The sequence below is a fragment of the Pseudophryne corroboree genome, chromosome 7 (assembly GCF_028390025.1).
Source record: "Pseudophryne corroboree isolate aPseCor3 chromosome 7, aPseCor3.hap2, whole genome shotgun sequence".
Lineage (NCBI taxonomy): Eukaryota > Metazoa > Chordata > Amphibia > Anura > Myobatrachidae > Pseudophryne > Pseudophryne corroboree.
This window is the reverse complement of record NC_086450.1, coordinates 155,042,953-155,069,612: the sequence shown is the minus strand read 5'-3', so window position 1 is coordinate 155,069,612 and position 26,660 is coordinate 155,042,953. Positions and strand designations below refer to the sequence as shown.

The following is a 26,660-nucleotide window of genomic DNA, read 5'->3' as shown; positions in this document are numbered from 1 at the left end:
TAGGAAAAATATTTTTTTTTAAGGCGAAATTGTTGAAACCCAGTGCAGTACTATTGGCACACCCGTCCCAATGAATAATAATGTATTTACAGTTTTTTTAAATATGGCCAACTAAGACCATGTCATTTTTCCAGTGATGTTGTACTGTATGTTTAATGATGGGTAAGGAGTTTTGAACTTGCAGATTTACAAATTTGTATATACAGTACACACTGTAAAATTATCACTATGAAGATACTGTACTTTAATGTACACACTAATAATGCAAATACTTTCACTTGCTGTAATACACTTACTGGCTATCACTTGAAAAAATCAACCATTTGAAACCTGTGTGGGGAACGTGTGGATATCATACCTCTTTAAAACATGGAGGAGCCAGTAGCTCTGCAGAGATACTATAGTGTACAGTTGGATAGATTTTTATCATTGTGAAAAGAAATATCAGTATAACAAATAAACAGAGCGATAATAATTATTAAGGACATCCTATTACACAAGGCTGCTTGTCTCCAAGCAAACATAACAATATACTACATACAGCTATATCTGTTTGCAACTAAGAATAAAAAAATTCTTACTTTTGAGTTTAAGAATCTAAGATTCAAAGTCTAAAGCCGGGTGCACACTAGACGATATCATGGACAGTGTGCCCGATTCCGACACATCATTCACGTTATTGTTTAGTAGTGTGTATGCACTATGGGGGTCATTCCGAGTTGTTCACTCGTTGCCGATTTTCGCTATACTGCGATTAGTCGCTTACTGAGCATGCGCAAGGTTCGCAGAGCGCATGCGCTTAGTTATTTTACACAAAAGTTAGGAATTTTACTCACGGCATAACAAAGCTTTTTCATCGTTCTGGTGATCGTAGTGTGATTGACAGGAAGTGGGTGTTTCCGGGCGGAAACTGGCCGTTTTCTGGGAGTGTGCGAAAAAACACTGGCGTTTCTGGGAAAAACGCGGGAGTGTCTGAAGAAACGGGGGAGTGTCTGGGCGAACGCTGGGTGTGTTTGTGACGTCAAACCAGGAACGAAACTGACTGAACAGATCGCAATGAAGGAGTAAGTCTGGAGCTACTCAGAAACTGCTAAGAAATTTCTATTCGCAATTCTGCTAATCTTTTGTTCGCAATGCTGCTATGCTAAGATACACTCCCAGAGGGTTGCGGCTTAGCGTGTGCAATGCTGCTAAAAGCAGCTAGCGAGCGAACAACTCGGAATGAGGGCCAATGTTGCTGATGCTGCGCACTCCTGTGCGTTGTCAGCAACATCCTTTATCGGACCAGCATGGGTGACAGTGCGTATGCACTTGCTGATCCTGGCCCTGCTGCCGGGTACCATCGCTAACGAGATTGCGCTGGGTACACATCATTTAATGTGTACCCAGCTTAACACACTGAGTATTATAACATTGGGGGTCATTCCGAGTTGATCGCTCGTTGCCGATTTTCGCAACAGAGCGATTAAGGCTAAAATGTGCATGCGCATGGTACGCAGTGCGCATGCGCTAAGTATTTTAACACAAACTTAGTAGATTTACTCACGTCCGAACGAAGAATTTTCATCGTTGAAGTGATCGGAGTGTGATTGACAGGAAGTGGGTGTTTCTGGGCGGAAACTGGCCGTTTTCTGGGAGTGTGCGGAAAAACGCAGGTGTGCCAGGAAAAAACGCGGAAGTGTCTGTAGAAATGGGGGAGTGGCTGGCCGAACGCAGGGCGTGTTTGTGACGTCAAATCAGGAACGAAACGGCCTGAGCTGATCGCAATCTGTAAGTAGGTCTGGAGCTACTCAGAAACTGCTAAGAATTTTCTATTCGCAATTCTGCTAATCTTTCGTTCAGTATTCTGCTAAGCTAAGATACACTCCCAGAGGGTGGCGGCATAGCGTGTGCAATGCTGTTAAAATCTGCTAGCGAGCGATCAACTCGGAATGACCCCCATTGTTTCCTTTGTGAAAATAATTAATTACACAGAAGGTATGTAGGAAATGCAATGTATTACACTCACCCAATAACAAATTGGAGTGCTCTATAAATAAATTGTTAACTATGATTACCTTAGAAGAATTTTATAAGATAGCTTGCATTAAATAATAACAACTGTAACGGTATAAGAATGAAACAGCATTAAACACAGTTATGACAATCTCCCGATAATGAAAAGAATTATTGCAGTGGGAAAATTTCCTGTAGAGATTGGGGTATACAATGTAGCTAGAGTTATAGCTACAAGTTATAGAGATTAATAAATGTAGTCCCTGTTTTCTCCCCTAGAACACATAGTAAACTGGATTAGTCATACAGTAACAATTTTTAGATTTCACTTTCCTGCTTTAGTAGTAGTTTCCTTTTTTTATATTTTGCTAAATAGAGGATCTTTTAATTATGGTGTTTTAATATTTACTAATAATGTTTGATGTTTTAAGCAATTTATCATTGGTTCCTAGTGCACCACATAACAGAAACGGACTTTATCTTGTGTTTTTTGTCTGTACGTTTGAGTTAGGAGCTTCTCCTACAGATACTGAAGATATAATTATTTGTGGTCCAGGACAACATATTGTTTGTACAGTATAACCTTAAGGATGGGGAAGGCATCCTATTCACTGTATGCTCCAGATGCCTGAAACAAAATTCAGACCTACTTAATAAAGTCAGGCCCACATTCAGAGCTTCAAGGGTCTACTCCAAAATTCTTAGTTGTTAGGCTATATACACATTAGTATGACATCGCAAACCATGCAATGTTTTCCGCAACGGGATCTCACATCGGCAAGTGCACACACACTTGCCGAGGTCAGCTGTGACGGGGGAGAGGAGCAGGGCCATGCTGCATTTGAAAGCAATATTGCATGTCGAACCTGCATGCAAGTTTGATGTGGGATGCTGGGTTCAACCCACAGGAGTGCGCATCATATCCAGTATCGTGCATACACACTATACAGTATCACACAACAAACTGGCCATTATCAGCCAGATCGTATGCGGTATTGCATAGTGTATACGCACCCTTAAAGTTTTTCTTTATTTATTTAGACCAGTTCTGGAAATTGCTTGAACTCTATGGGCATAATCACCATTTCATTGTAAAATATCAACCAACCACATTTCCTTACACAAGGAATGTCAGTGTTACCAAATACACTGAGGATAGTCCCTGACAAATTCTAACCTAATTATTTTATGTGTTTTATCACTGACCTGAAATGAGCCATCACTTTATACAGTCTAATGCACTTACAATTGGAAATGTAGGTATATTAGAAGTCAGAAAGTAGTGTTCTGGCCCAGAGCCACCTAGACTTTCAACAGGTTCATGTGCTGGGGGAAGAGCTTGGCCACAGTAGGTAGCATGCCTTTACCACCTCATTTAGTACCTCACTACAGAGCCTAATGGAGAGGGGGCATTGGCACATCATTGCAGGAGGTGTGGTTAAGCCTCACATGCACTCCCGAGCCCCACATAGGCCTTGACACAGGTAATCCAACCCCCCCCCCCACACACACACACACACACACACACACACACACACACCTTCTGCTGTGACCCTCAGACCATATAGAACATCAGAATAATGGCTGAGTGCTTTTTTACAGGTTGAGGTGACTTCTAATAATTGCTAGAATTTACAACGGGAGTGCATTATTTGTTATAATACATATGTTTCAATAAACACTTAAGATATGGCATCACAAGTATTATTATTATTATTATTATTATTTATTATTATTATTAATATTATTATTATTACTGATAATATTTTATTAGTAATAATAATACTAATAAAAAAGATCAGAACATACTCTATATACAGATATTACACCAGTTGAACCATAAATTCCCATTACTTTGTATCACACATATTATATATCTTAGAGTATTTTAAATATTAAAGTGACTTGTATATTACTAATTAAACATATTTAAATCCATGATACTGTATCTGCAAGGTTCATAACTTTTTTCTATGACAACATGGTATCATTTTCATAGAGTTCATATATAATAAAATAAAATTATCCCATATGGAAAAAATATTAATACAACTAATTACTATTTTTTTCTTACAATTAACCTGTATTTATCGTAAAGATTTTTAAATGATATTAATAATGTTTTTCCATGCCATATACTGTAAACCCTGCAAATTCTGTCCATCTCTTTTGTCATCTCTCTCATTTTGTAAAATTCTCTTAGGGCTTATACACATCAGCATTAAAAAAATTAAATGATTTAAAAAAATGCCCGCATGCAGAAAGTAAATTTTAAATGGCATAGTTAGTAATCAGTTTGATAACTGTGCTAAAAACTACATGCAACTTGCAATTTTGCTGTATATTTAACTACAGTTTGCGCCTCATGAAGTGTATTTAAAATAAAAATAATACCATTAATTTGCTATACAAACAGGATACACATGCACTTGAAAAACATACTGAATTTACAATGCATTTCTACAGGACTCGCAAGTGGCCACAACATCACCTGCACACTTTGAATTCAGCCATTAAACAAATAGACCAAATGTATCCAAACTCAGTGGAATATTTATTAATCTTCTTTAACGGGTAATGCGCTATCTGCACACGTTATGTGCCGCAGATAGCACTTCCCCTGATGTATGTAACTTGCGATGCACTCTTCTTAGCTGCGGCGGTAGACGTTTCGGCGCCTCTATGTTTTAGATAGATCCCCGCTGACATACCTGACTTACTAACGCTCATTCTGTCCGAACGTTAGTGTCTCCTGCCTTCTGCCTGTTCGCCGGCCGGAATCGGCACTGTGGCTGGCTTTTAGCAGCTACTGTCCTTTTTTTGTGTGATCTCAAATAACTTTAATTATATCTTTACAGTGGGTCACGTGCCATAGCTCACCTCACACACACCGCACACAGCACATTCCCAGTGTCCACACATTAATCCCGCGCATGCGCCAGCCTAACTCCCGAACTGCACGCTGGGAGTTACTGGACGGTGCATGTGCGGATGAACTGATGTTATGGGGGACGCATATCACCAGAGGGGTATGATAATGCGCTCCCATAACGTACAAGCTTATGATAGTAAATTCACCGGAAAGGAGGTCCCGCTTCACCCCGGAAATGCGGTGAAGCGGAACCCTGCAAATAAAGAACCTTAAGCATGTTTAATAAATCTACCCCTCAGTCATCAAGGCACCCTAACAGCCCAGGTTTTAAGACTATCCATGCTTGAGAATAGGTAGCTTAATTTGTTCAAGCATGGATAGTCTTACAACCTGGAATGTTTGGGAACCACAGCAGTAGACATTACAGTGCAATCTATCAATTCACTAGACATACAAGAAATCATCATCAGCCTTCATATTTTGAGATAAACAAATATTTGTGAACATGTAGGACTTGTTTGCCACCCATTTTGCTGGGCCCACAGGAGGAAGCAGAAGGCCCAGTTGGAATGTATGGCACTGGGAATTGCATCGTCGTTGCCACTTCCTTAGTTTTACAATGCTTTGCAGGATGTGCAATTAACTGCAAATTGCAACATTAAGCCACCAGCAAAAGAAAAGGTAATACCTCCCTGCGCTGGAAAATGTCACTGCTGCAAATAAGTATATGCTCCGGAGTTATCGACCGGAAAGAAGAATAGACATGTGATATACAAATTATATACAAAAATGCGCTATGACACTGGGTACAATGAAAGTAATTTCAAATGAAAATTCGAAAGTCCTCACAGTCTTGGTCAAATACTTCAAGGAGTTTTCTCCAGTCCAAAGGTACATAAAACGGGGAAAGAAAATGGAAAAAGAAAATTTCCAATGTGTAGTAGTTCTTTAAAACATATTGGGAGTTATACTACGGGAATGTAGGATGTAAATTTTCCCCTCCTCCGTGTCTGTATGGAATATTCTGGGGCCACCCGGAAAGTGTATCGGTCAAAGTTGAAACAAATGCTCACTTCTTGCTTACTTCGACAAATGTGTGTAGACTCCTATAAAGGTATCTTTTAGGGCTTCTAAGGATCTTGCTTCGCTCTTAGTAGAATCCTTGATATCTGTGATTGCTCTCCAGAACATGTAGAAAGAATTACACAAAAGAACAAATCCAATGTGTAGTATTTCTTAGACACCCGTTGTCATGGGTATGGTAAATGAGGGAAGGAAATAAAAACAGAAAACCCTTATTGCTTAGTGTTTTTATACCATGTAGAGGGACCACCCAAACATAAAGTGATATATAGGGTGAATGCCAGATGCTCACTCTTAGGCTTACATCTAGGCAGATGAATGGACACACATAAAGGTATCTTTTTAACTTGAAATAGTAGATGTTTAAAATATCACGCTTACACGTGTTCTTACTTGAAGAATGCGGGGTATATTCCCGTAGCGGGTTCTTTCAAAATCCTATCTGTAGTCAAATTCCACCCATAGACGTGCTCATATCAAATGAGTTTTATTCCATAAAATAAATAAAATAATTTACATTAAAAAACGTGAGAGCCTGGGTCGCCCTGCCTCGGCAGCTGTGATAGTCCCAAAAGAGGGCAAAGAACATATGAAGAAAGTCCAAATGATCTTACCGAAATTGTTGGGAAATGCCAAAAGACAAGGGTCACCAAGTTCTTAACAAACAAGCATGCCACCAACGCGTTTCGACTACTTTAGTCTTCCTCAGGGTGATAGTATGGGTGAGGATCCCAGAGCAATCTATTTATGCTCTGGGAGATCCCGCCCCTTTGGATGGATTCATAGAGAAAATACAGATATACAATATAATAGAATCACGGGAAAGGTCCATATGTATAACCATAATCTAACAATATTCAAAAAGATATAGCGTTTATAGAATAAACAAGTATAATATGTTTGGATTAAATAAATATCCAGGGGAAAACGGGTTGGGATTAGAGATGAGCGGGTTCGGTTCCTCGGAATCCGAACCCGCCCGAACTTCATGTTTTTTTACACGGGTCCAAGCGACTCGGATCTTCCCGCCTTGCTCGGTTAACCCGAGCGCGCCCGAACGTCATCATCACGCTGTCGGATTCTCGCGAGGCTCGGATTCTATATAAGGAGCCGCGCGTCGCCGCCATTTTTCACACGTGCATTGAGATTCATAGGGAGAGGACGTGGCTGGCGTCCTCTCCGTTTATAGAGATTCGAGAAGAGAGTGAGACAGTCTCACTAGAGAGAGACACAGTAGTAATTTTGGGGAGCATTAGGAGGAGTACTACTACTACTAGTACTTGCTGAAGTGAAGTGATAGATAGTGTGACTGTATTGTATTATCTGACTTGTAGGGGAGACACTGACAGTGGGGAGCAGTTAGAGTCTGAGAGCAGGACTCAGGACTCAGGAGTACATACTACATATAACGTACAGTGCACACTTTTGCTGCCAGAGTGCCACACCAGTATAATATATATTGTGATTGTATGCTTAGGAGTACTACTTGCAAGTTGCTGATAGTGTGACCAGTGACCTGACCACCAGTTTAATAATCACCACCAGTTTAATTAATATATATATATATAATTGTAACCAAGGAAGTCAATGGCGGCACTCTGGAGACTTGGTTAAAGTGATGAAAAAATGGTGCTGTTTATTTCAACGTTTCGGGGTACTCGCCCCCGTCTTCAGGAAAAGCATACAGTGAAACAGTGATAAAAACAACATTAAATACCTTATCAGGCGTGCGTCCAGCCATCCGCTCCACGCCGCCGTTCGGCTTCCGGGTTCAACACTTCCGGTCACCTGACGCAACTCGGATGACGGAGAGCCCCAGGGCCGTCATACGGGGGCGGGGGGATGTTGCCATGGTGAGCACTGACATACAACAGAATAAACACAGAGATCGAGTGAATCCAGTGACTGTGAAATCAATAAAAAATATATAAAAAATATAACAATACTGCGATAGAGTGGGCCCTGACTGCCAACTTACTCTAATGCCATAAAGTGCTGAATTTGCATGTGATGGTGAAACATGAGTGTAAACCAACAGATTTGAATAAAGTTTAAAATTTAAAATAGCTTTATTCAAATCTGTTGGTTTACACTCATGTTTCACCATCACATGCAAATTCAGCACTTTATGGCATTAGAGTAAGTTGGCAGTCAGGGCCCACTCTATCGCAGTATTATTATATTTTTTATATATTTTTTATTGATTTCACAGTCACTGGATTCACTCGATCTCTGTGTTTATTCTGTTGTATGTCAGTGCTCACCATGGCAACATCCCCCCGCCCCCGTATGACGGCCCTGGGGCTCTCCGTCATCCGAGTTGCGTCAGGTGACCGGAAGTGTTGAACCCGGAAGCCGAACGGCGGCGTGGAGCGGATGGCTGGACGCACGCCTGATAAGGTATTTAATGTTGTTTTTATCACTGTATCACTGTATGCTTTTCCTGAAGACGGGGGCGAGTACCCCGAAACGTTGAAATAAACAGCACCATTTTTTCATCACTTTAACCAAGTCTCCAGAGTGCCGCCATTGACTTCCTTGGTTATATTAGCAGACTGCACAGCCTGCTTAGGAGGGCACCGGAGCAGGAGCTTTAGCTCATTCAGCTCAAGAAAAGGAGAGTGCCAGACATATTCACTGTTTATATATATAATTGTATATAATTAATATATATATAATATTATAATTGTATACCACCTACCCGTGTTTTTTTTTTTTCTTTCTTCTTTATACATACTACTATAGTAGCTTACTGTAGCAGTCTGCGGTGCTGCTGAGCTGACAGTGTCCAGCAGGTCCGTCATCAGTCATTACATAATAAATATATATACCTGTCCGGCTGCAGTACTAGTGATATTATATATACATATATATATTGATTTCATATCATTATCATCCAGTCTATATTAGCAGCAGACACAGTACGTTAGTCCACGGCTGTAGCTACCTCTGTGTCGGCACTCGGCAGTCCATCCATAATTGTATACCACCTACCCGTGGTTTTTTTTTTTTCTTTCTTCTTGATACATACTACTATAGTAGCTTACTGTAGCAGTCTGCGGTGCTGCTGAGCTGACAGTGTCCAGCAGGTCCGTCATCAGTCATCATTACCTAATAAATATATATCTACCTGTCCGGCTGCAGTACTAGTGATATTATATATACATATATATATTGATTTCATATCATTATCATCCAGTCTATATTAGCAGCAGACACAGTACGTTAGTCCACGGCTGAAGCTACCTCTGTGTCGGCACTCGGCAGTCCATCCATAATTGTATACCACCTACCCGTGTTTTTTTTTTTTCTTTCTTCTTGATACATACTACTATAGTAGCTTACTGTAGCAGTCTGCGGTGATGCTGAGCTGACAGTGTCCAGCAGGTCCGTCATCAGTCATCATTACCTAATAAATATATATCTACCTGTCCGGCTGCAGTACTAGTGATATTATATATACATATATATATTGATTACATATCATTATCATCCAGTCTATATTAGCAGCAGACACAGTACGGTAGTCCACGGCTGTAGCTACCTCTGTGTCGGCACTCTGCAGTCCATCCATAATTGTATACCACCTACCCGTGTTTTTTTTTTTTTCTTTCTTCTTGATACATACTACTATAGTAGCTTACTGTAGCAGTCTGCGGTGCTGCTGAGCTGACAGTGTCCAGCAGGTCCGTCATCAGTCATCATTACCTAATAAATATATATCTACCTGTCCGGCTGCAGTACTAGTGATATTATATATACATATATATATTGATTTCATATCATTATCATCCAGTCTATATTAGCAGCAGACACAGTACGGTAGTCCACGGCTGTAGCTACCTCTGTGTCGGCACTCGGCAGTCCATCCATAATTGTATACCACCTACCCGTGGTTTTTTTTTTCTTTCTTCTTGATACATACTACTATAGTAGCTTACTGTAGCAGTCTGCGGTGCTGCTGAGCTGACAGTGTCCAGCAGGTCCGTCATCAGTCATCATTACCTAATAAATATATATCTACCTGTCCGGCTGCAGTACTAGTGATATTATATATACATATATATATATTGATTTCATATCATTATCATCCAGTCTATATTAGCAGCAGACACAGTACGGTAGTCCACGGCTGTAGCTACCTCTGTGTCGGCACTCGGCAGTCCATCCATAAGTATACTAGTATCCATCCATCTCCATTGTTTACCTGAGGTGCCTTTTAGTTGTGCCTATTAAAATATGGAGAACAAAAATGTTGAGGTTCCAAAATTAGGGAAAGATCAAGATCCACTTCCACCTCGTGCTGAAGCTGCTGCCAGTAGTCATGGCCGAGACGATGAAATGCCAGCAACGTCGTCTGCCAAGGCCGATGCCCAATGTCATAGTACAGAGCATGTCAAATCCAAAACACCAAATATCAGTAAAAAAAGGACTCCAAAACCTAAAATAAAATTGTCGGAGGAGAAGCGTAAACTTGCCAATATGCCATTTACCACACGGAGTGGCAAGGAACGGCTGAGGCCCTGGCCTATGTTCATGGCTAGTGGTTCAGCTTCACATGAGGATGGAAGCACTCAGCCTCTCGATAGAAAAATGAAAAGACTCAAGCTGGCAAAAGCAGTAGCACCGCAAAGAACTGTGCGTTCTTCGAAATCCCAAATCCACAAGGAGAGTCCGACTCCAATTGTGTCGGTTGCGATGCCTGACCTTCCCAACACTGGACGTGAAGAGCATGCGCCTTCCACCATTTGCACGCCCCCTGCAAGTGCTGGAAGGAGCACCCGCAGTCCAGTTCCTGATAGTCAGATTGAAGATGTCAGTGTTGAAGTACACCAGGATGAGGATGATATGGGTGTTGCTGGAGCTGGGGAGGAAATTGACAAGGAGGATTCTGATGGTGAGGTAATTTGTTTAAGTCAGGCACCCGGGGAGACACCTGTTGTCCGTGGGAGGAATATGGCCGTTGACATGCCTGGTGAAAATACCAAAAAAATCAGCTCTTCGGTGTGGAAGTATTTCAACAGAAATGCGGACAACATTTGTCAAGCCGTGTGTTGCCTTTGTCAAGCTGTAATAAGTAGGGGTAAGGACGTTAACCACCTCGGAACATCCTCCCTTATACGTCACCTGCAGCGCATTCATAATAAGTCAGTGACAAGTTCAAAAACTTTGGGCGACAGCGGAAGAAGTCCACTGACCAGTAAATCCCTTCCTCTTGTTACCAAGCTCACGCAAACCACCCCACCAACTCCCTCAGTGTCAATTTCCTCCTTCCCCAGGAATGCCAATAGTCCTGCAGGCCATGTCACTGGCAATTCTGACGATTCCTCTCCTGCCTGGGATTCCTCCGATGCATCCTTGCGTGTAACGCCTACTGCTGCTGGCGCTGCTGTTGTTGCTGCTGGGAGTCGATGGTCATCCCAGAGGGGAAATCGTAAGACCACTTTTACTACTTCCACCAAGCAATTGACTGTCCAACAGTCCTTTGCGAGGAAGATGAAATATCACAGCAGTCATCCTGCTGCAAAGCGGATAACTGAGGCCTTGGCATCCTGGGTGGTGAGAAACGTGGTTCCGGTATCCATCATTACTGCAGAGCCAACTAGAGACTTGTTGGAGGTACTGTGTCCCCGGTACCAAATACCATCTAGGTTCCATTTCTCTAGGCAGGCGATACCGAAAATGTACACAGACCTCAGAAAAAGAGTCACCAGTGTCCTAAAAAATGCAGCTGTACCCAATGTCCACTTAACCACGGACATGTGGACAAGTGGAGCAGGGCAGGGTCAGGACTATATGACTGTGACAGCCTACTGGGTAGATGTATGGACTCCCGCCGCAAGAACAGCAGCGGCGGCACCAGTAGCAGCATCTCGCAAACGCCAACTCTTTCCTAGGCAGGCTACGCTTTGTATCACCGGTTTCCAGAATACGCACACAGCTGAAAACCTCTTACGGCAACTGAGGAAGATCATCGCGGAATGGCTTACCCCAATTGGACTCTCCTGTGGATTTGTGGCATCGGACAACGCCAGCAATATTGTGTGTGCATTAAATATGGGCAAATTCCAGCACGTCCCATGTTTTGCACATACCTTGAATTTGGTGGTGCAGAATTTTTAAAAAAACGACAGGGGCGTGCAAGAGATGCTGTCGGTGGCCAGAAGAATTGCGGGACACTTTCGGCGTACAGGCACCACGTACAGAAGACTGGAGCACCACCAAAAACAACTGAACCTGCCCTGCCATCATCTGAAGCAAGAAGTGGTAACGAGGTGGAATTCAACCCTCTATATGCTTCAGAGGTTGGAGGAGCAGCAAAAGGCCATTCAAGCCTATACAATTGAGCACGATATAGGAGGTGGAATGCACCTGTCTCAAGCGCAGTGGAGAATGATTTCAACGTTGTGCAAGGTTCTGCTGCCCTTTGAACTTGCCACACGTGAAGTCAGTTCAGACACTGCCAGCCTGAGTCAGGTCATTCCCCTCATCAGGCTTTTGCAGAAGAAGCTGGAGACATTGAAGGAGGAGCTAACACAGAGCGATTCCGCTAGGCATGTGGGACTTGTGGATGGAGCCCTTAATTCGCTTAACAAGGATTCACGGGTGGTCAATCTGTTGAAATCAGAGCACTACATTTTGGCCACCGTGCTCGATCCTAGATTTAAAGCCTACCTTGGATCTCTCTTTCCGGCAGACACAAGTCTGCTGGGGTTGAAAGACTTGCTGGTGAGAAAATTGTCAAGTCAAGCGGAACGCGACCTGTCAACATCTCCTCCTTCACATTCTCCCGCAACTGGGGGTGCGAGGAAAAGGCTCAGAATTCCGAGCCCACCCGCTGGCGGTGATGCAGGGCAGTCTGGAGCGACTGCTGATGCTGACATCTGGTCCGGACTGAAGGACCTGACAACGATTACGGACATGTCGTCTACTGTCACTGCATATGATTCTCTCACCATTGAAAGAATGGTGGAGGATTATATGAGTGACCGCATCCAAGTTGGCACGTCACACAGTCCGTACTTATACTGGCAGGAAAAAGAGGCAATTTGGAGGCCCTTGCACAAACTGGCTTTATTCTACCTAAGTTGCCCTCCCACAAGTGTGTACTCCGAAAGAGTGTTTAGTGCCGCCGCTCACCTTGTCAGCAATCGGCGTACGAGGTTACATCCAGAAAATGTGGAGAAGATGATGTTCATTAAAATGAATTATAATCAATTCCTCCGTGGAGACATTGACCAGCAGCAATTGCCTCCACAAAGTACACAGGGAGCTGAGATGGTGGATTCCAGTGGGGACGAATTGATAATCTGTGAGGAGGGGGATGTACACGGTGATATATCGGAGGATGATGATGAGGTGGACATCTTGCCTCTGTAGAGCCAGTTTGTGCAAGGAGAGATTAATTGCTTCTTTTTTGGTGGGGGTCCAAACCATCCCGTCATTTCAGTCACAGTCATGTGGCAGACCCTGTCACTGAAATGATGGGTTGGTTAAAGTGTGCATGTCCTGTTTATACAACATAAGGGTGGGTGGGAGGGCCCAAGGACAATTCCATCTTGCACCTCTTTTTTCTTTAATTTTTCTTTGCGTCATGTGCTGTTTGTGGAGTGTTTTTTGGAAGGGCCATCCTGCGTGACACTGCAGTGCCACTCCTAGATGGGCCCGGTGTTTGTGTCGGCCACTAGGGTCGCTTATCTTACTCACACAGCTACCTCATTGCGCCTCTTTTTTTCTTTGCGTCATGTGCTGTTTGTGGAGTGTTTTTTGGAAGGGCCATCCTGCGTGACACTGCAGTGCCACTCCTAGATGGGCCCGGTGTTTGTGTCGGCCACTAGGGTCGCTTATTTTACTCACACAGCTACCTCATTGCGCCTCTTTTTTTCTTTGCGTCATGTGCTGTTTGGGGAGTGTTTTTTGGAAGGGCCATCCTGCGTGACACTGCAGTGCCACTCCTAGATGGGCCCGGTGTTTGTGTCGGCCACTTGGGTCGCTTATCTTACTCACACAGCTACCTCATTGCGCCTCTTTTTTTCTTTGCGTCATGTGCTGTTTGGGGAGTGTTTTTTGGAAGGGCCATCCTGCGTGACACTGCAGTGCCACTCCTAGATGGGCCAGGTGTTTGTGTCGGCCACTAGGGTCGCTTAGCTTAGTCATCCAGCGACCTCGGTGCAAATTTTAGGACTAAAAATAATATTGTGAGGTGTGAGGTATTCAGAATAGACTGAAAATGAGTGGAAATTATGGTTTTTGAGGTTAATAATACTTTGGGATCAAAATGACCCCCAAATTCTATGATTTAAGCTGTTTTTAAGGTTTTTTGGAAAAAAACACCCGAATCCAAAACACACCCGAATTAGAGATGAGCGCCTGAAATTTTTCGGGTTTTGTGTTTTGGTTTTGGGTTCGGTTCCGCGGCCGTGTTTTGGGTTCGAACGCGTTTTGGCAAAACCTCACCGAATTTTTTTTGTCGGATTCGGGTGTGTTTTGGATTCGGGTGTTTTTTTCAAAAAACACTAAAAAACAGCTTAAATCATAGAATTTGGGGGTCATTTTGATCCCAAAGTATTATTAACCTCAAAAACCATAATTTACACTCATTTTCAGTCTATTCTGAATACCTCACACCTCACAATATTATTTTTAGTCCTAAAATTTGCACCGAGGTCGCTGTGTGAGTAAGATAAGCGACCCTAGTGGCCGACACAAACACCGGGCCCATCTAGGAGTGGCACTGCAGTGTCACGCAGGATGTCCCTTCCAAAAAACCCTCCCCAAACAGCACATGACGCAAAGAAAAAAAGAGGCGCAATGAGGTAGCTGTGTGAGTAAGATTAGCGACCCTAGTGGCCGACACAAACACCGGGCCCATCTAGGAGTGGCACTGCAGTGTCACGCAGGATGGCCCTTCCAAAAAACCCTCCCCAAACAGCACATGACGCAAAGAAAAAAAGAGGCGCAATGAGGTAGCTGACTGTGTGAGTAAGATTAGCGACCCTAGTGGCCGACACAAACACCGGGCCCATCTAGGAGTGGCACTGCAGTATGTATGTATAAAGAAAGAAAAAAAAAACCACGGTTAGGTGGTATATACAATTATGGACGGGCTGCCGAGTGCCGACACAGAGGTAGCCACAGCCGTGAACTACCGCACTGTACTGTGTCTGCTGCTAATATATAGACTGGTTGATAAAGAGATAGTATACTCGTAACTAGTATGTATGTATAAAGAAAGAAAAAAAAACCACGGTTAGGTCACTGGTATATACAATTATGGACGGGCTGCCGAGTGCCGACACAGAGGTAGCCACAGCCGTGAACTACCGCACTGTACACTGGTTGATAAAGAGATAGTAGTATACTCGTAACAACTAGTATGACGACGGTATAAAGAATGAAAAAAAAACCACGGTTAGGTGGTATATAATACAATTATGGTTGGACGGACTGCCTGCCGAGTGCCGACACAGAGGTAGCCACAGCCGTGAACTACCGCACTGTACACTGGTTGATAAAGAGATAGTAGTATACTCGTAACAACTAGTATGACGACGGTATAAAGAATGAAAAAAAAACCACGGTTAGGTGGTATATAATACAATTATGGTTGGACGGACTGCCTGCCGAGTGCCGACACAGAGGTAGCCACAGCCGTGAACTACCGCACTGTACACTGGTTGATAAAGAGATAGTAGTATACTCGTAACAACTAGTATGACGACGGTATAAAGAACGAAAAAAAAACCACGGTTAGGTGGTATATATTATAATACAATTATGGATGGACGGACTGCCTGCCGAGTTCCGACACAGAGGTAGCCACAGCCGTGAACTACCGCACTGTACACTGGTTGATAAAGAGATAGTAGTATACTCGTAACAACTAGTATGACGACGGTATAAAGAACGAAAAAAAAACCACGGTTAGGTGGTATATATTATAATACAATTATGGATGGACGGACTGCCTGCCGAGTTCCGACACAGAGGTAGCCACAGCCGTGAACTACCGCACTGTACACTGGTTGATAAAGAGATAGTAGTATACTCGTAACAACTAGTATGACTGACTATGACGGTATAAAGAATGAAAAAAAAACCACGGTTAGGTGGTATATATTATAATAATACAATTATGGATGGACGGACTGCCTGCCGAGTTCCGACACAGAGGTAGCCACAGCCGTGAACTACCGCACTGTACACTGGTTGATAAAGAGATAGTAGTATACTCGTAACAACTAGTATGACTGACTATGACGGTATAAAGAATAAAAAAAAACCACGGTTAGGTGGTATATATTATAATACAATTATGGATGGACGGACTGCCTGCCGACTGCCGACACAGAGGTAGCCACAGCCGTGAACTACCGCACTGTACACTGGTTGATAAAGAGATAGTAGTATACTCGTAACAACTAGTATGACGACGGTATAAAGAACGAAAAAAAAACCACGGTTAGGTGGTATATATTATAATACAATTATGGATGGACGGACTGCCTGCCGAGTTCCGACACAGAGGTAGCCACAGCCGTGAACTACCGCACTGTACACTGGTTGATAAAGAGATAGTAGTATACTCGTAACAACTAGTATGACTGACTATGACGGTATAAAGAATGAAAAAAAAACCACGGTTAGGTGGTATATATTATAATAATACAATTATGGATGGACGGACTGCCTGCCGAGTTCCGACACAGAGGTAGCCACAGCCGTGAACTACCGCACTGTACACTGGTTGATAAAGAGATAGAAGTATACTCGTAACAACTAGTATGACTGACTATGACGGTATAAAGAATGAAAAAAAAACCACGGTTAGGTGGTATATATTATAATACAATTATGGATGGACGGACTGCCTGCCGACTGCCGACACAGAGGTAGCCACAGCCGTGAACTACCGCACTGTACACTGGTTGATAAAGAGATAGTAGTATACTCGTAACAATTAGGATGACACTATGACGGTATAAAGAATGAAAAAAAAACCACGGTTAGGTGGTAGGTATATAATAATAAATAATACAATTCTGGTCGGACGGACTGCCTGCCGTGTGCCGACACAGAGGTAGCCACAGCCGTGAACTACCGCACTGTACACTGGTTGATAAAGAGATAGTAGTATACTCGTAACAATTAGGATGACACTATGACGGTATAAAGAATGAAAAAAAAAACACGGTTAGGTGGTAGGTATATAATAATAAATAATACAATTCTGGTCGGACGGACTGCCTGCCGTGTGCCGACACAGAGGTAGCCACAGCCGTGAACTACCGCACTGTACACTGGTTGATAAAGAGATAGTAGTATACTCGTAACAATTAGGATGACACTATGACGGTATAAAGAATGAAAAAAAAACCACGGTTAGGTGGTAGGTATATAATAATAAATAATACAATTCTGGTCGGACGGACTGCCTGCCGTGTGCCGACACAGAGGTAGCCACAGCCGTGAACTACCGCACTGTACACTGGTTGATAAAGAGATAGTAGTATACTCGTAACAATTAGGATGACACTATGACGGTATAAAGAATGAAAAAAAAACCACGGTTAGGTGGTAGGTATATAATAATAAATAATACAATTCTGGTCGGACGGACTGCCTGCCGTGTGCCGACACAGAGGTAGCCACAGCCGTGAACTACCGCACTGTACACTGGTTGATAAAGAGATAGTAGTATACTCGTAACAATTAGGATGACACTATGACGGTATAAAGAATGAAAAAAAAACCACGGTTAGGTGGTAGGTATATAATAATAAATAATACAATTCTGGTCGGACGGACTGCCTGCCGTGTGCCGACACAGAGGTAGCCACAGCCGTGAACTACCGCACTGTACACTGGTTGATAAAGAGATAGTAGTATACTCGTAACAATTAGGATGACACTATGACGGTATAAAGAATGAAAAAAAAACCACGGTTAGGTGGTAGGTATATAATAATAAATAATACAATTCTGGTCGGACGGACTGCCTGCCGTGTGCCGACACAGAGGTAGCCACAGCCGTGAACTACCGCACTGTACTGTGTCTGCTGCTAATATAGACTGGTTGATATTTAAAGAGATATTAGTAGTATACAACAATACTATACTGGTGGTCAGGCACTGGTCACCACTCCTGCAGCAAAAGTGTGCACTGTTAATTAATATAATTGTACTCCTGGCTCCTGCTAACAACCTGCAGTGCTCCCCAGTCTCCCCCACAATTAATTATAAGCTTTTAATTTATACATTGATGACTGTGCAGCACACTGGGCTGAGCTGAGTGCACACAGACTGAGTCACACTGTGTGACTGACTGTGCTGTGTATCGTTTTTTTTTTCAGGCAGAGAACGGATATAGCAGAGAGAAGTGAACGGATATATTATATTAAATAAAAGTTAACTAGCAACTGCACTGGTCACTGACTGTGGTAAACTAACTCTGTCTGCGACTCTGCACAATCTCTCTCTATCTAATCTATCTATCTCTATTCTAATGGAGAGGACGCCAGACACGTCCTCTCCCTATCAATCTCAATGCACGAGTGAAAATGGCGGCGACGCGCGGCTCCTTATATAGAATCCGAGTCTCGCGATAGAATCCGAGCCTCGCGAGAATCCGACAGCGTCATGATGACGTTCGGGCGCGCTCGGGTTAACCGAGCAAGGCGGGAAGATCCGAGTCGCTCGGACCCGTGGAAAAAAAAGTGAAGTTCGTGCGGGTTCGGATTCAAAGAAACCGAACCCGCTCATCTCTAACCCGAATCCGACAAAAAAAATTCGGTGAGGTTTTGCCAAAACGCGGTCGAACCCAAAACACGGCCGCGGAACCGAACCCAAAACCAAAACACAAAACCCGAAAAATTTCCGGCGCTCATCTCTAGTTGGGATGCTAGTCTACTCTTTTTATTGTATTATATTATAATACTCAGGGACTGAATTAGGGGTCAGGTCACCCCTTGGCACAATATTAATGGTGCGCTGCTACCACCCGGGATTTTGATGAAAATCCGCCCATTACTGCTGCCACTTTTTTGGGCCTTTTGCATGCTAAAAACCTTCTCTTCTGGGCTCCTGGGTTGCACATGAAAATGCTCCCAGTGTCTCCCCAATATGAATCTAGTCTTCCAGTCACCTAGACTGTGCAGGTGCTTACTCCTGAGTCTCCCCTGATGCATCATGTGGGATGTAGTGTTGCACACATTTCACCACAATATGAAGAACTGAAGGCAGAATTTGTCAGAAGCATTTGGTTAAAAGAAACTTTAACATATGTGGCCTTTCTAGACCTAAGCCATCCAGCCCCCCACCCCTTTCCTAATTTTCCTTGTTTTTCTTTTCCGTGTCGTTAGCTTTTCTTGCTGTTAGCGATTTTTGGGTGTGTGGGAAAACACAATGTAAAAGAATACGATGCAAGTTTTAAATTCTAAGTTCAGTGTTATATTTGCATTTTATATGTTTTGTGGTGAACTCACCTTGATAACTATTTTGTAGCTGTTCCACCACCCTTATATGGACCAGCAAACACTACCCTTTACAGGAAGGCAGCAAACACTACCCTTTACAGGAAGGCAGCAAACACTACCCTTTACAGGAAGGCAGCAAACACTACCCTTTACAGGAAGGGTTGTTAAGTTTAGAAGGATGATTTGGATACCCATGTTATAATTGTGTGTTTTGTGCACCTTGTGGTTCTTGCTTATAATGCAGGTTTATTAGGTTGGTTGTAGGTTTTATTGTGTTCTAGTCCAGTCCAGCCTTTCTTGCCCACAATACTTTTGCTTAAGTACAGTACTATCCAGCGTCGGACTGGCTGACTGGGGTACTGCTTCCAGTCCATTTATGCCAGGATAATGTTTAGAAACACCCGGCTCTTTACACCCACTACCTGCATAGGAGGTGATTGCAGGTGCGAGTGCAGAGAACCAGGTGCCTCTAAACATTGTCCAGCTTAAATGGACCGGAAGCGGTTCCCCAGTCAGCCAGTCCGGCACAGGTACTATCTAATATGCAAGTTTTCTGTTTACTAAAATAAATATCTAACCTAATTTAAATCCACTTGTCTGTGTTTGTGTGTGTTTATATTTAGAGTAAAGTTATGGTATACATTTATGTAATTGACATGAGCTACACTGCAATAAGCCAATAGTCAGTTATGCATCTCTCTAGTTTCAACACAACACTGCTCAATTGCAGGGTCCAATATCTGGACTGTACAGTTACTGTAACATTTAAAAGACAGAATAATTCTGAGAGACGTCTCTTTTTTTTACTTTTGGAAGCTACAAAAGAACATATCCACCTCTTTGAAACTTTCTGCCCAAAACTGACTGTGGTAAATGGCTGGAAAATTATACCTGATTTTATATTTTTACCTTTTCTTTTAGAACTGCAATCAACATGTCAAAAACAGAGCTGCCAGTACCGATGTGGAATCAGCAGAAATGGCACACAGTGCTACTGTAGGGAGGGCTATGATTTAGCAGCAGACAGGAAAACCTGCCTAGGTAAGAGACTAATTGTATGTGGGATAAACTTGCTCTTTATAATGTGCCAGAGAGGCAGTCATGCTTTAACATTTAGAGGCATCATATTGCATCACAAGAAACTGTAAGCCTGTGTAGTGAACTACCTTGGCATCCTCCTGCATGCTTTATGAAGGATTCAGCATGAACATTTGCATACATTTGATGCAGCCATGACTATTTATGATGACTGCAATAGCTATCCAGAAATAATAATAATAAGCAAAAAATACTCTGCTGTCTGCTCAGAAACACCTAGGCATCATTCCCCATAACATGCCTTCATTGATTTTACAGCTTTATAAATAGCTGCATATCTGGCACCTAGCAGAAACAGGGAGAACTGCACACACACAACAAACAATGCTGCTTTCTCTCTATTTATCTCATATCAATCTCATATCTATCTGTCCCATATATATTATATACTGTATATCTGTAATCCTTGTTAAAAGGGCTTTCCCACGGGGAATCTCTTTGCATAAAATTTCCATGTTGGCCCACAATACTCCAAATGACTTACCAGCTCAGATGCACGAAGATGCATCCAAAATCAGTGGCAATATCTATAGTCTGTGGCTAGGGACAGGGCATTGGCCACATTACAATTGGGATGTGGTCATGTCCACCAGGATCACACTCATGGGGGCCTGGGCTAGCACTGAAAAATGGTATGCTGCTTTGTAGTTGTACTCCAAGCACCAAACCATTGGGACGAGCCACTGCATAGTCCTCGAATCAGGACTATCCTGCTTATTTTTTGAGAGTTGTATGGTGTGCTCCTCTATATGCATTGAGTAGATAAACAGGCGTATTTATGAAGAATCTTTTAGTTTCCAATCTTCAAGTGTCCCCTGAAAAGTTATGTCTTCCAGAAACTTCTAATGCCTGAACTTAACCTCTCTAGGCTCTTATACCCAATTATGACACCTTTACACAGTTCACACAAAAGTTACATGTGTTCTTTTACATATTTAAAAAAATGCCTTGTCGTCAGACCAAATTTGCTGTGTGACAGGATTGTATAGCCCACTAAGCACTTTTTACACTTGCAATCTGGCTGCACCAATATACAATATGTAGCACTTAACCTTATGTATTCATATTACCCTGCAGATTGCAAGCTTAAGTAAAGTGCTATGGGATATGATGGCACATATATAGAAATGCAAATCAACAAGTAGCAAATTTGCATGTTCTGTTGCTGATAAATGAGCCTCTCACAATTCCTCTTTTCCACTATGTCATCCAATCTATTAGGCATTTATCTCTTTGTACCGTAATCTCTCTGCCATATACAGTATATCTTTCTGTCTCTCACATCTTTATCCCACTTTTTTCACAAACTATGGGGCAGATGTATTAACCTGGAGAAGGCATAAGGAAGTGATAAACCAGTGATAAATGCAAGGTGATAAATACACCAGCCAATCAGGTCCCATATGTAAATTAACAGTTAGGAGCTGATTGGCTGGTGCATTATCACCGTGCACTTAACACTGCTTTATCACTGGTTTATCACTTCCTTATGCCTTCTCCAGGTTAATACATTTACCCCTATGTTTGATGCATGGCAGATAGTAAGGGATATAAACATCTTATAAATGCATGTATTATTATTATTATTATTATTATTATTATTATTAGTAGTAGTAGTAGTAGTAGTAGTAGTAGTAGTAGTAGTAGTATTTAGAAGTTCTTATTTGATAGTAAATAATTCTACTCAGTTTTTGAAAGCATAATATACTGTAGTCAATAGGTGATTAATCTTTCGCCATCATATCTCTTTCAGATGTTGATGAATGTGGGGTATATGGCTCTTGTAGCCAGACTTGCAGAAATACACAGGGTTCATACACTTGCAGCTGTGTAGAGGGGTACTTAATTCAGTCTGACAACAGATCGTGCAAAGAAAAAAATGGTAAGTCATTATTTTCTATACAGAAACAGGTGTTTTATATTGTTGCTTACTGTTTGTTTGCAATTGAAAATAAGAGGTCACTACTAAAGCCAAAATGCAGGTAGATACAATGGGGCAAATACAGTGCTTAACACAAGTAAGTTTTGAAATAAATCATACATGTTTCTGTACTGTGTATGCTATGTTACATACATCTATAGGCTGTATGTTCGGTTATATACAACACAGTCGCATCTCCACTTCCGGCTGAAAGGGCATAAAGGGGGTTCAGACATTGGCTACGTTTAGTGATGATGTGTCAGCTCGTTTGCACCAGGGATAGGACTGGTTCTAGTGGGTACTAATATCAGCAAGTATGAAACCAAGTGCATGGATAGGAGCAGTACGGACACATAGATGTGTGCGTCTCAGAATAAGGGAAATATGCCTATTTTCTCTGTGCACTAATATAGAGTAGGTATAATTAATGGCAACTTGCACTGAAGTCTGCATCGGCCCCAATATGAGAAGGCTTCAAGTAATCTTCACAAATGTTTTTGCAAATGTACAAGCAATGTTCCCATACATTCAAAGGAATTCTAATGTGACATTTTGTTAAGCTTGTTATTTACCTCAGTGCAAGCTATTATCATCCGTTATCAGCAATTATTGGCTGAGAAAGGTTCCATGCTGTGTACAACAATCAGCTTACTGTTGTGTAGTTTAATTTGAATGTAATAAAAATGCTTTCCAATATGAATAAAACTGATTCTTTATTTAGCACAGGGATGGGGACCCTTCGGCCCTCCAGCTGTTGTTGAACTACACATACCAGCATGCCTTGCTACAGTTTTGCTATTTGGCCATGCAAAAACTGTTGCAGGGCATGCTGGGATGTGTAGTTCAACAACAGCTGGAGGGCCGAAGGTTCCCCATCCCTGATATAGCAGAAGAATATTGACAATAAAACAAGGTCTTGCCAATAGAGAGGACAGGTAAGGGGGTAAGGGGGCCTATTGAGGGGGCAAGGGTGGCCACTAAAAAAAACTGGAGAGAAGGGTTCATGAAGCTCCATACATGTTTAATAAGGTTATTTTTATATTTGTAGATTTTGTTCCTTTACTAATCACCCAAATCTGGGACATTATGTTAAATGTGCCCAATTATCAAGACTATTCCACTCACTGTTCAAATAATCATTGATGGAGGGTAAACCTACTAAGGATATACCTATGAACTCAAGTTTGTTAATGCTAAACTCGGTAACTATATCTCTGCATCAAAGTTGGGGGTAATGTAATTTCCAGGGAGAATAGACAGGTGTTTTTTCAGCTAAGAGCGCTGATGCAGGAATGTAAGTAAATTGGCTAGCCGAACATCAGTGCTGTTGAGAGATAACTAAGGGGATGTAACCCAATCCAGAATGCATGGCCATGTCCCCTACTAAAATAAAATGGTCAAATACTATGTGCAGTGCTGTGAAGCGCTGCATGCTACAAATGGAGGTCATTTGTCCACCTCTGCAGCTACTTCAAGCCCCCTCTGGGCCCTTAAAACAGGCCTGCGCCCAGTTGATCAGCTCTAGCCCAACCTCATTTTGGCGTCCCTGTTGAATATATCTTTTGTGTAGAGATGAGCGGGTTCGGTTCTCAGAGAACTGAACTCCGCCTAACATCCTGTTCCGAGACAGTTTCCGAGTCTGACTCGGAAACCAGAACTAGGCAAAACATCATCATCCCACTATCGGATTCTCACAGGTTTTGGATTCCATTTAAACAGCCGCCCATTGCCGGCATTTTCACTCTGGACTTGGAGAGTGAGGGAGACAGACATCTGTCTCTCTGTGGGTGGTGACATCAGGTGGGGTCAGTGTGTGCTCTGTAGAGTTGTTGCTCCTGTCACTGTGGTGTACCTGTGCTGTTATGGGTGCTGTCCTGGCTGTCACTGGTGTTTCATGTGCTGCTAGGGGTGCTGCATCTGTACATGGGTGTTGCAGTCATGGCTGTCACTGTGTTGTACAGGGGGCAGGTACACTGTCCTCATGTATGCACTGAAAATACAGGGGTTGTCTTGTATGCTGTAAAAATCAGGGGTGCTGTTGTTAAACTAAATGTACACTGGCCTTGTCTTGTATGCTGTAAAAATTGAGGGGTGCAGTAAAATAAATATACACTGGCCTTGTCTTGTATGTTGTAAAAATTCTGGGGTGCTGTTGTTAAAATAAAAGTACACTGGTCCTGTATGCTGTAAAAATACAGGGGTGCTGCTGTTAAAATAAAAGTACACTGGTCCAGTAAGCTGTCAAAATACAGGGGTGCTGCTGTTAAAATAAAAGTACACTGGTCCTGTATGCTGTAAAAATAAAAGTACACTGGTCCTCTATGCTGTAAAATTACAGGGGTGTTGTGAAAATACAGGGGTGTTGGCCCTGTCCGCAGTTGCGATGTCTAGGCCTGACTTTCACAACACTGTATGGGAAGAGGAGGCTCCTACCACCATTTGCACACCCTCTGCAAGTGCTGGGAGGAGCACCACCAGTCCACTTGCTGATATAGAATTGAGGATGTCACTGTAGAAGTACACCAGGATGAGGAGGATATGGGTGTATCTGGTGCTACATAGGAAGTTGACAATGAGGATTCTGATGGTGATGTGGTTTGTTTGAATAAGGCACCAGTGGAGACAGTTGTTGGACATGGGATGAAAAAGCCCTTTGTCATGCCTGGGCAAAATGCCAAAAAAGCCACCGCTTCGGTGTGGAATTATACTCCACAAGTCCGGACAACAAGTATCAAGCCATGTGTTGCCTTTGTCAATCCATAATAAGTAGGGGTAAGGACATTAACCACCTAGGAACATCCTCCCTTATACGTCACCTGCAGTGCATTCATCATAAGTTATTGTCAAGTTCAGAAACTTTGGGTAATAGCATAAGCAGCAAACTGACACCTGAATGATGTGGTTTTGTTTGAATATAATTTCTCTGTGAGGATGAAAATGTAAACACTGAAGGGGAGGGGAGGAATCTGAGGATGATGATGACATCTTGCCACTGTAGAGTCAGTTTGTGCAAGGATAGATTAATTGCTTTTTTTTTTTTTTTTTGGGGGGGGGCAAACAAACCAATCAGTTCAGCCACAGTCATGTGGCAGACCCTGTTGCTGAAATGATTAGTTAAAGTGTGCATGTCCTGTTTATACAACATAAGGGTGGGTGGGAGGGCCCAAGGACAATTCCATCTTGCACGTCTCTTCTTTGCCACATCATTCCAGGGGTGCGGCCCTATATGGGGTGCTGCCCCTCTGCCCTATCAGTCCAAGGGTGCTTCCCCAGTGCCGTTTAAGTCGAGGGGTGCTGTTGCCTGTGTGCTGTGCTGTGTAATTCTCTAGGGGGCTGCCTATGCTGTATAAGTTCAGGGGCACTGCTGTATAATTCAAGGGGTGCTGCTGTACTTGATCCTAGGTTTAAATTAAAGCGTAGCACAGATATGAAAAACAAGGTTCAATATCACAAACAGATTTGTGAAAACATAGCCGCAAAGATGGAAATTGCTATTTTGACAAAGTGTTTTTAAATAAATTGGGGAGAGACCACATTTGTGGCCAAAGTCAGTGTGACTCAGAAGAGACTGAATCATAATCCAGCACAACTGCCAGAGAGGTAATAGTGATATTTTCTGCCGGAGCATTAGAGAGAGGTTCTTCTCATTTTTTTCACGTTAGGGACTCCCTCAAATAAATGTCTCTAATTATGCTAAAAAATTAGAAAAATTCCTACCGCGCCCTCTGGATTGCTGCGACGGGTGTGTAGAGGGAGATGTCACACAATATCCAATAGAACATATGCAGGAAAAAAAGGTACTACCACCTATACGCGCTATCCAACACAATACATAAATGATACAGTAGGTAATGTACAAACAATGTGTTATCAATGATGAATGTCCCAAAATTTTGTAAGATGGACCAAGGGAAATGTTCTATGAAAGTGAGAGAGAACTTCCACGGGGTACACACCGTATTCACTTATGACGAGGGATGTTCAATGTTCTTGAAAGTTTCTATTTCAGTCAAATGTTCGTTTGGTGGAGGTCAGTAGAGGGGAGCTCTTCCAAAATTGGTACACAGTTTCCTCGAAAATATAAACAGTGGAGAAACCAATGGTATAGTATGTCTTGACCAATATATATGAAAAAAAGGTGAAGAAAACTGTAAGTATTCTAAACGGTTGGAATAATTCCAACGTACCAAATTTACGTAAATACATAGCTATGTTC

General features: G+C 42.5%; 1 protein-coding gene across 1 annotated transcript in view; it reads left to right on the top strand.

Annotated features, from left to right (window-relative positions):
• Window positions 1–26,660, top strand: part of LRP1B (LDL receptor related protein 1B) — a 1,835,733-nt gene that overhangs the window by 485,988 nt on the left and 1,323,085 nt on the right. Inside the window, exons 4-5 of the mRNA XM_063932605.1 lie at window positions 20,347–20,466; window positions 22,277–22,405. Of these exons, the coding sequence (XP_063788675.1) occupies window positions 20,347–20,466; window positions 22,277–22,405 (249 nt within the window). The remainder of the gene's footprint in view (window positions 1–20,346; window positions 20,467–22,276; window positions 22,406–26,660) is intronic.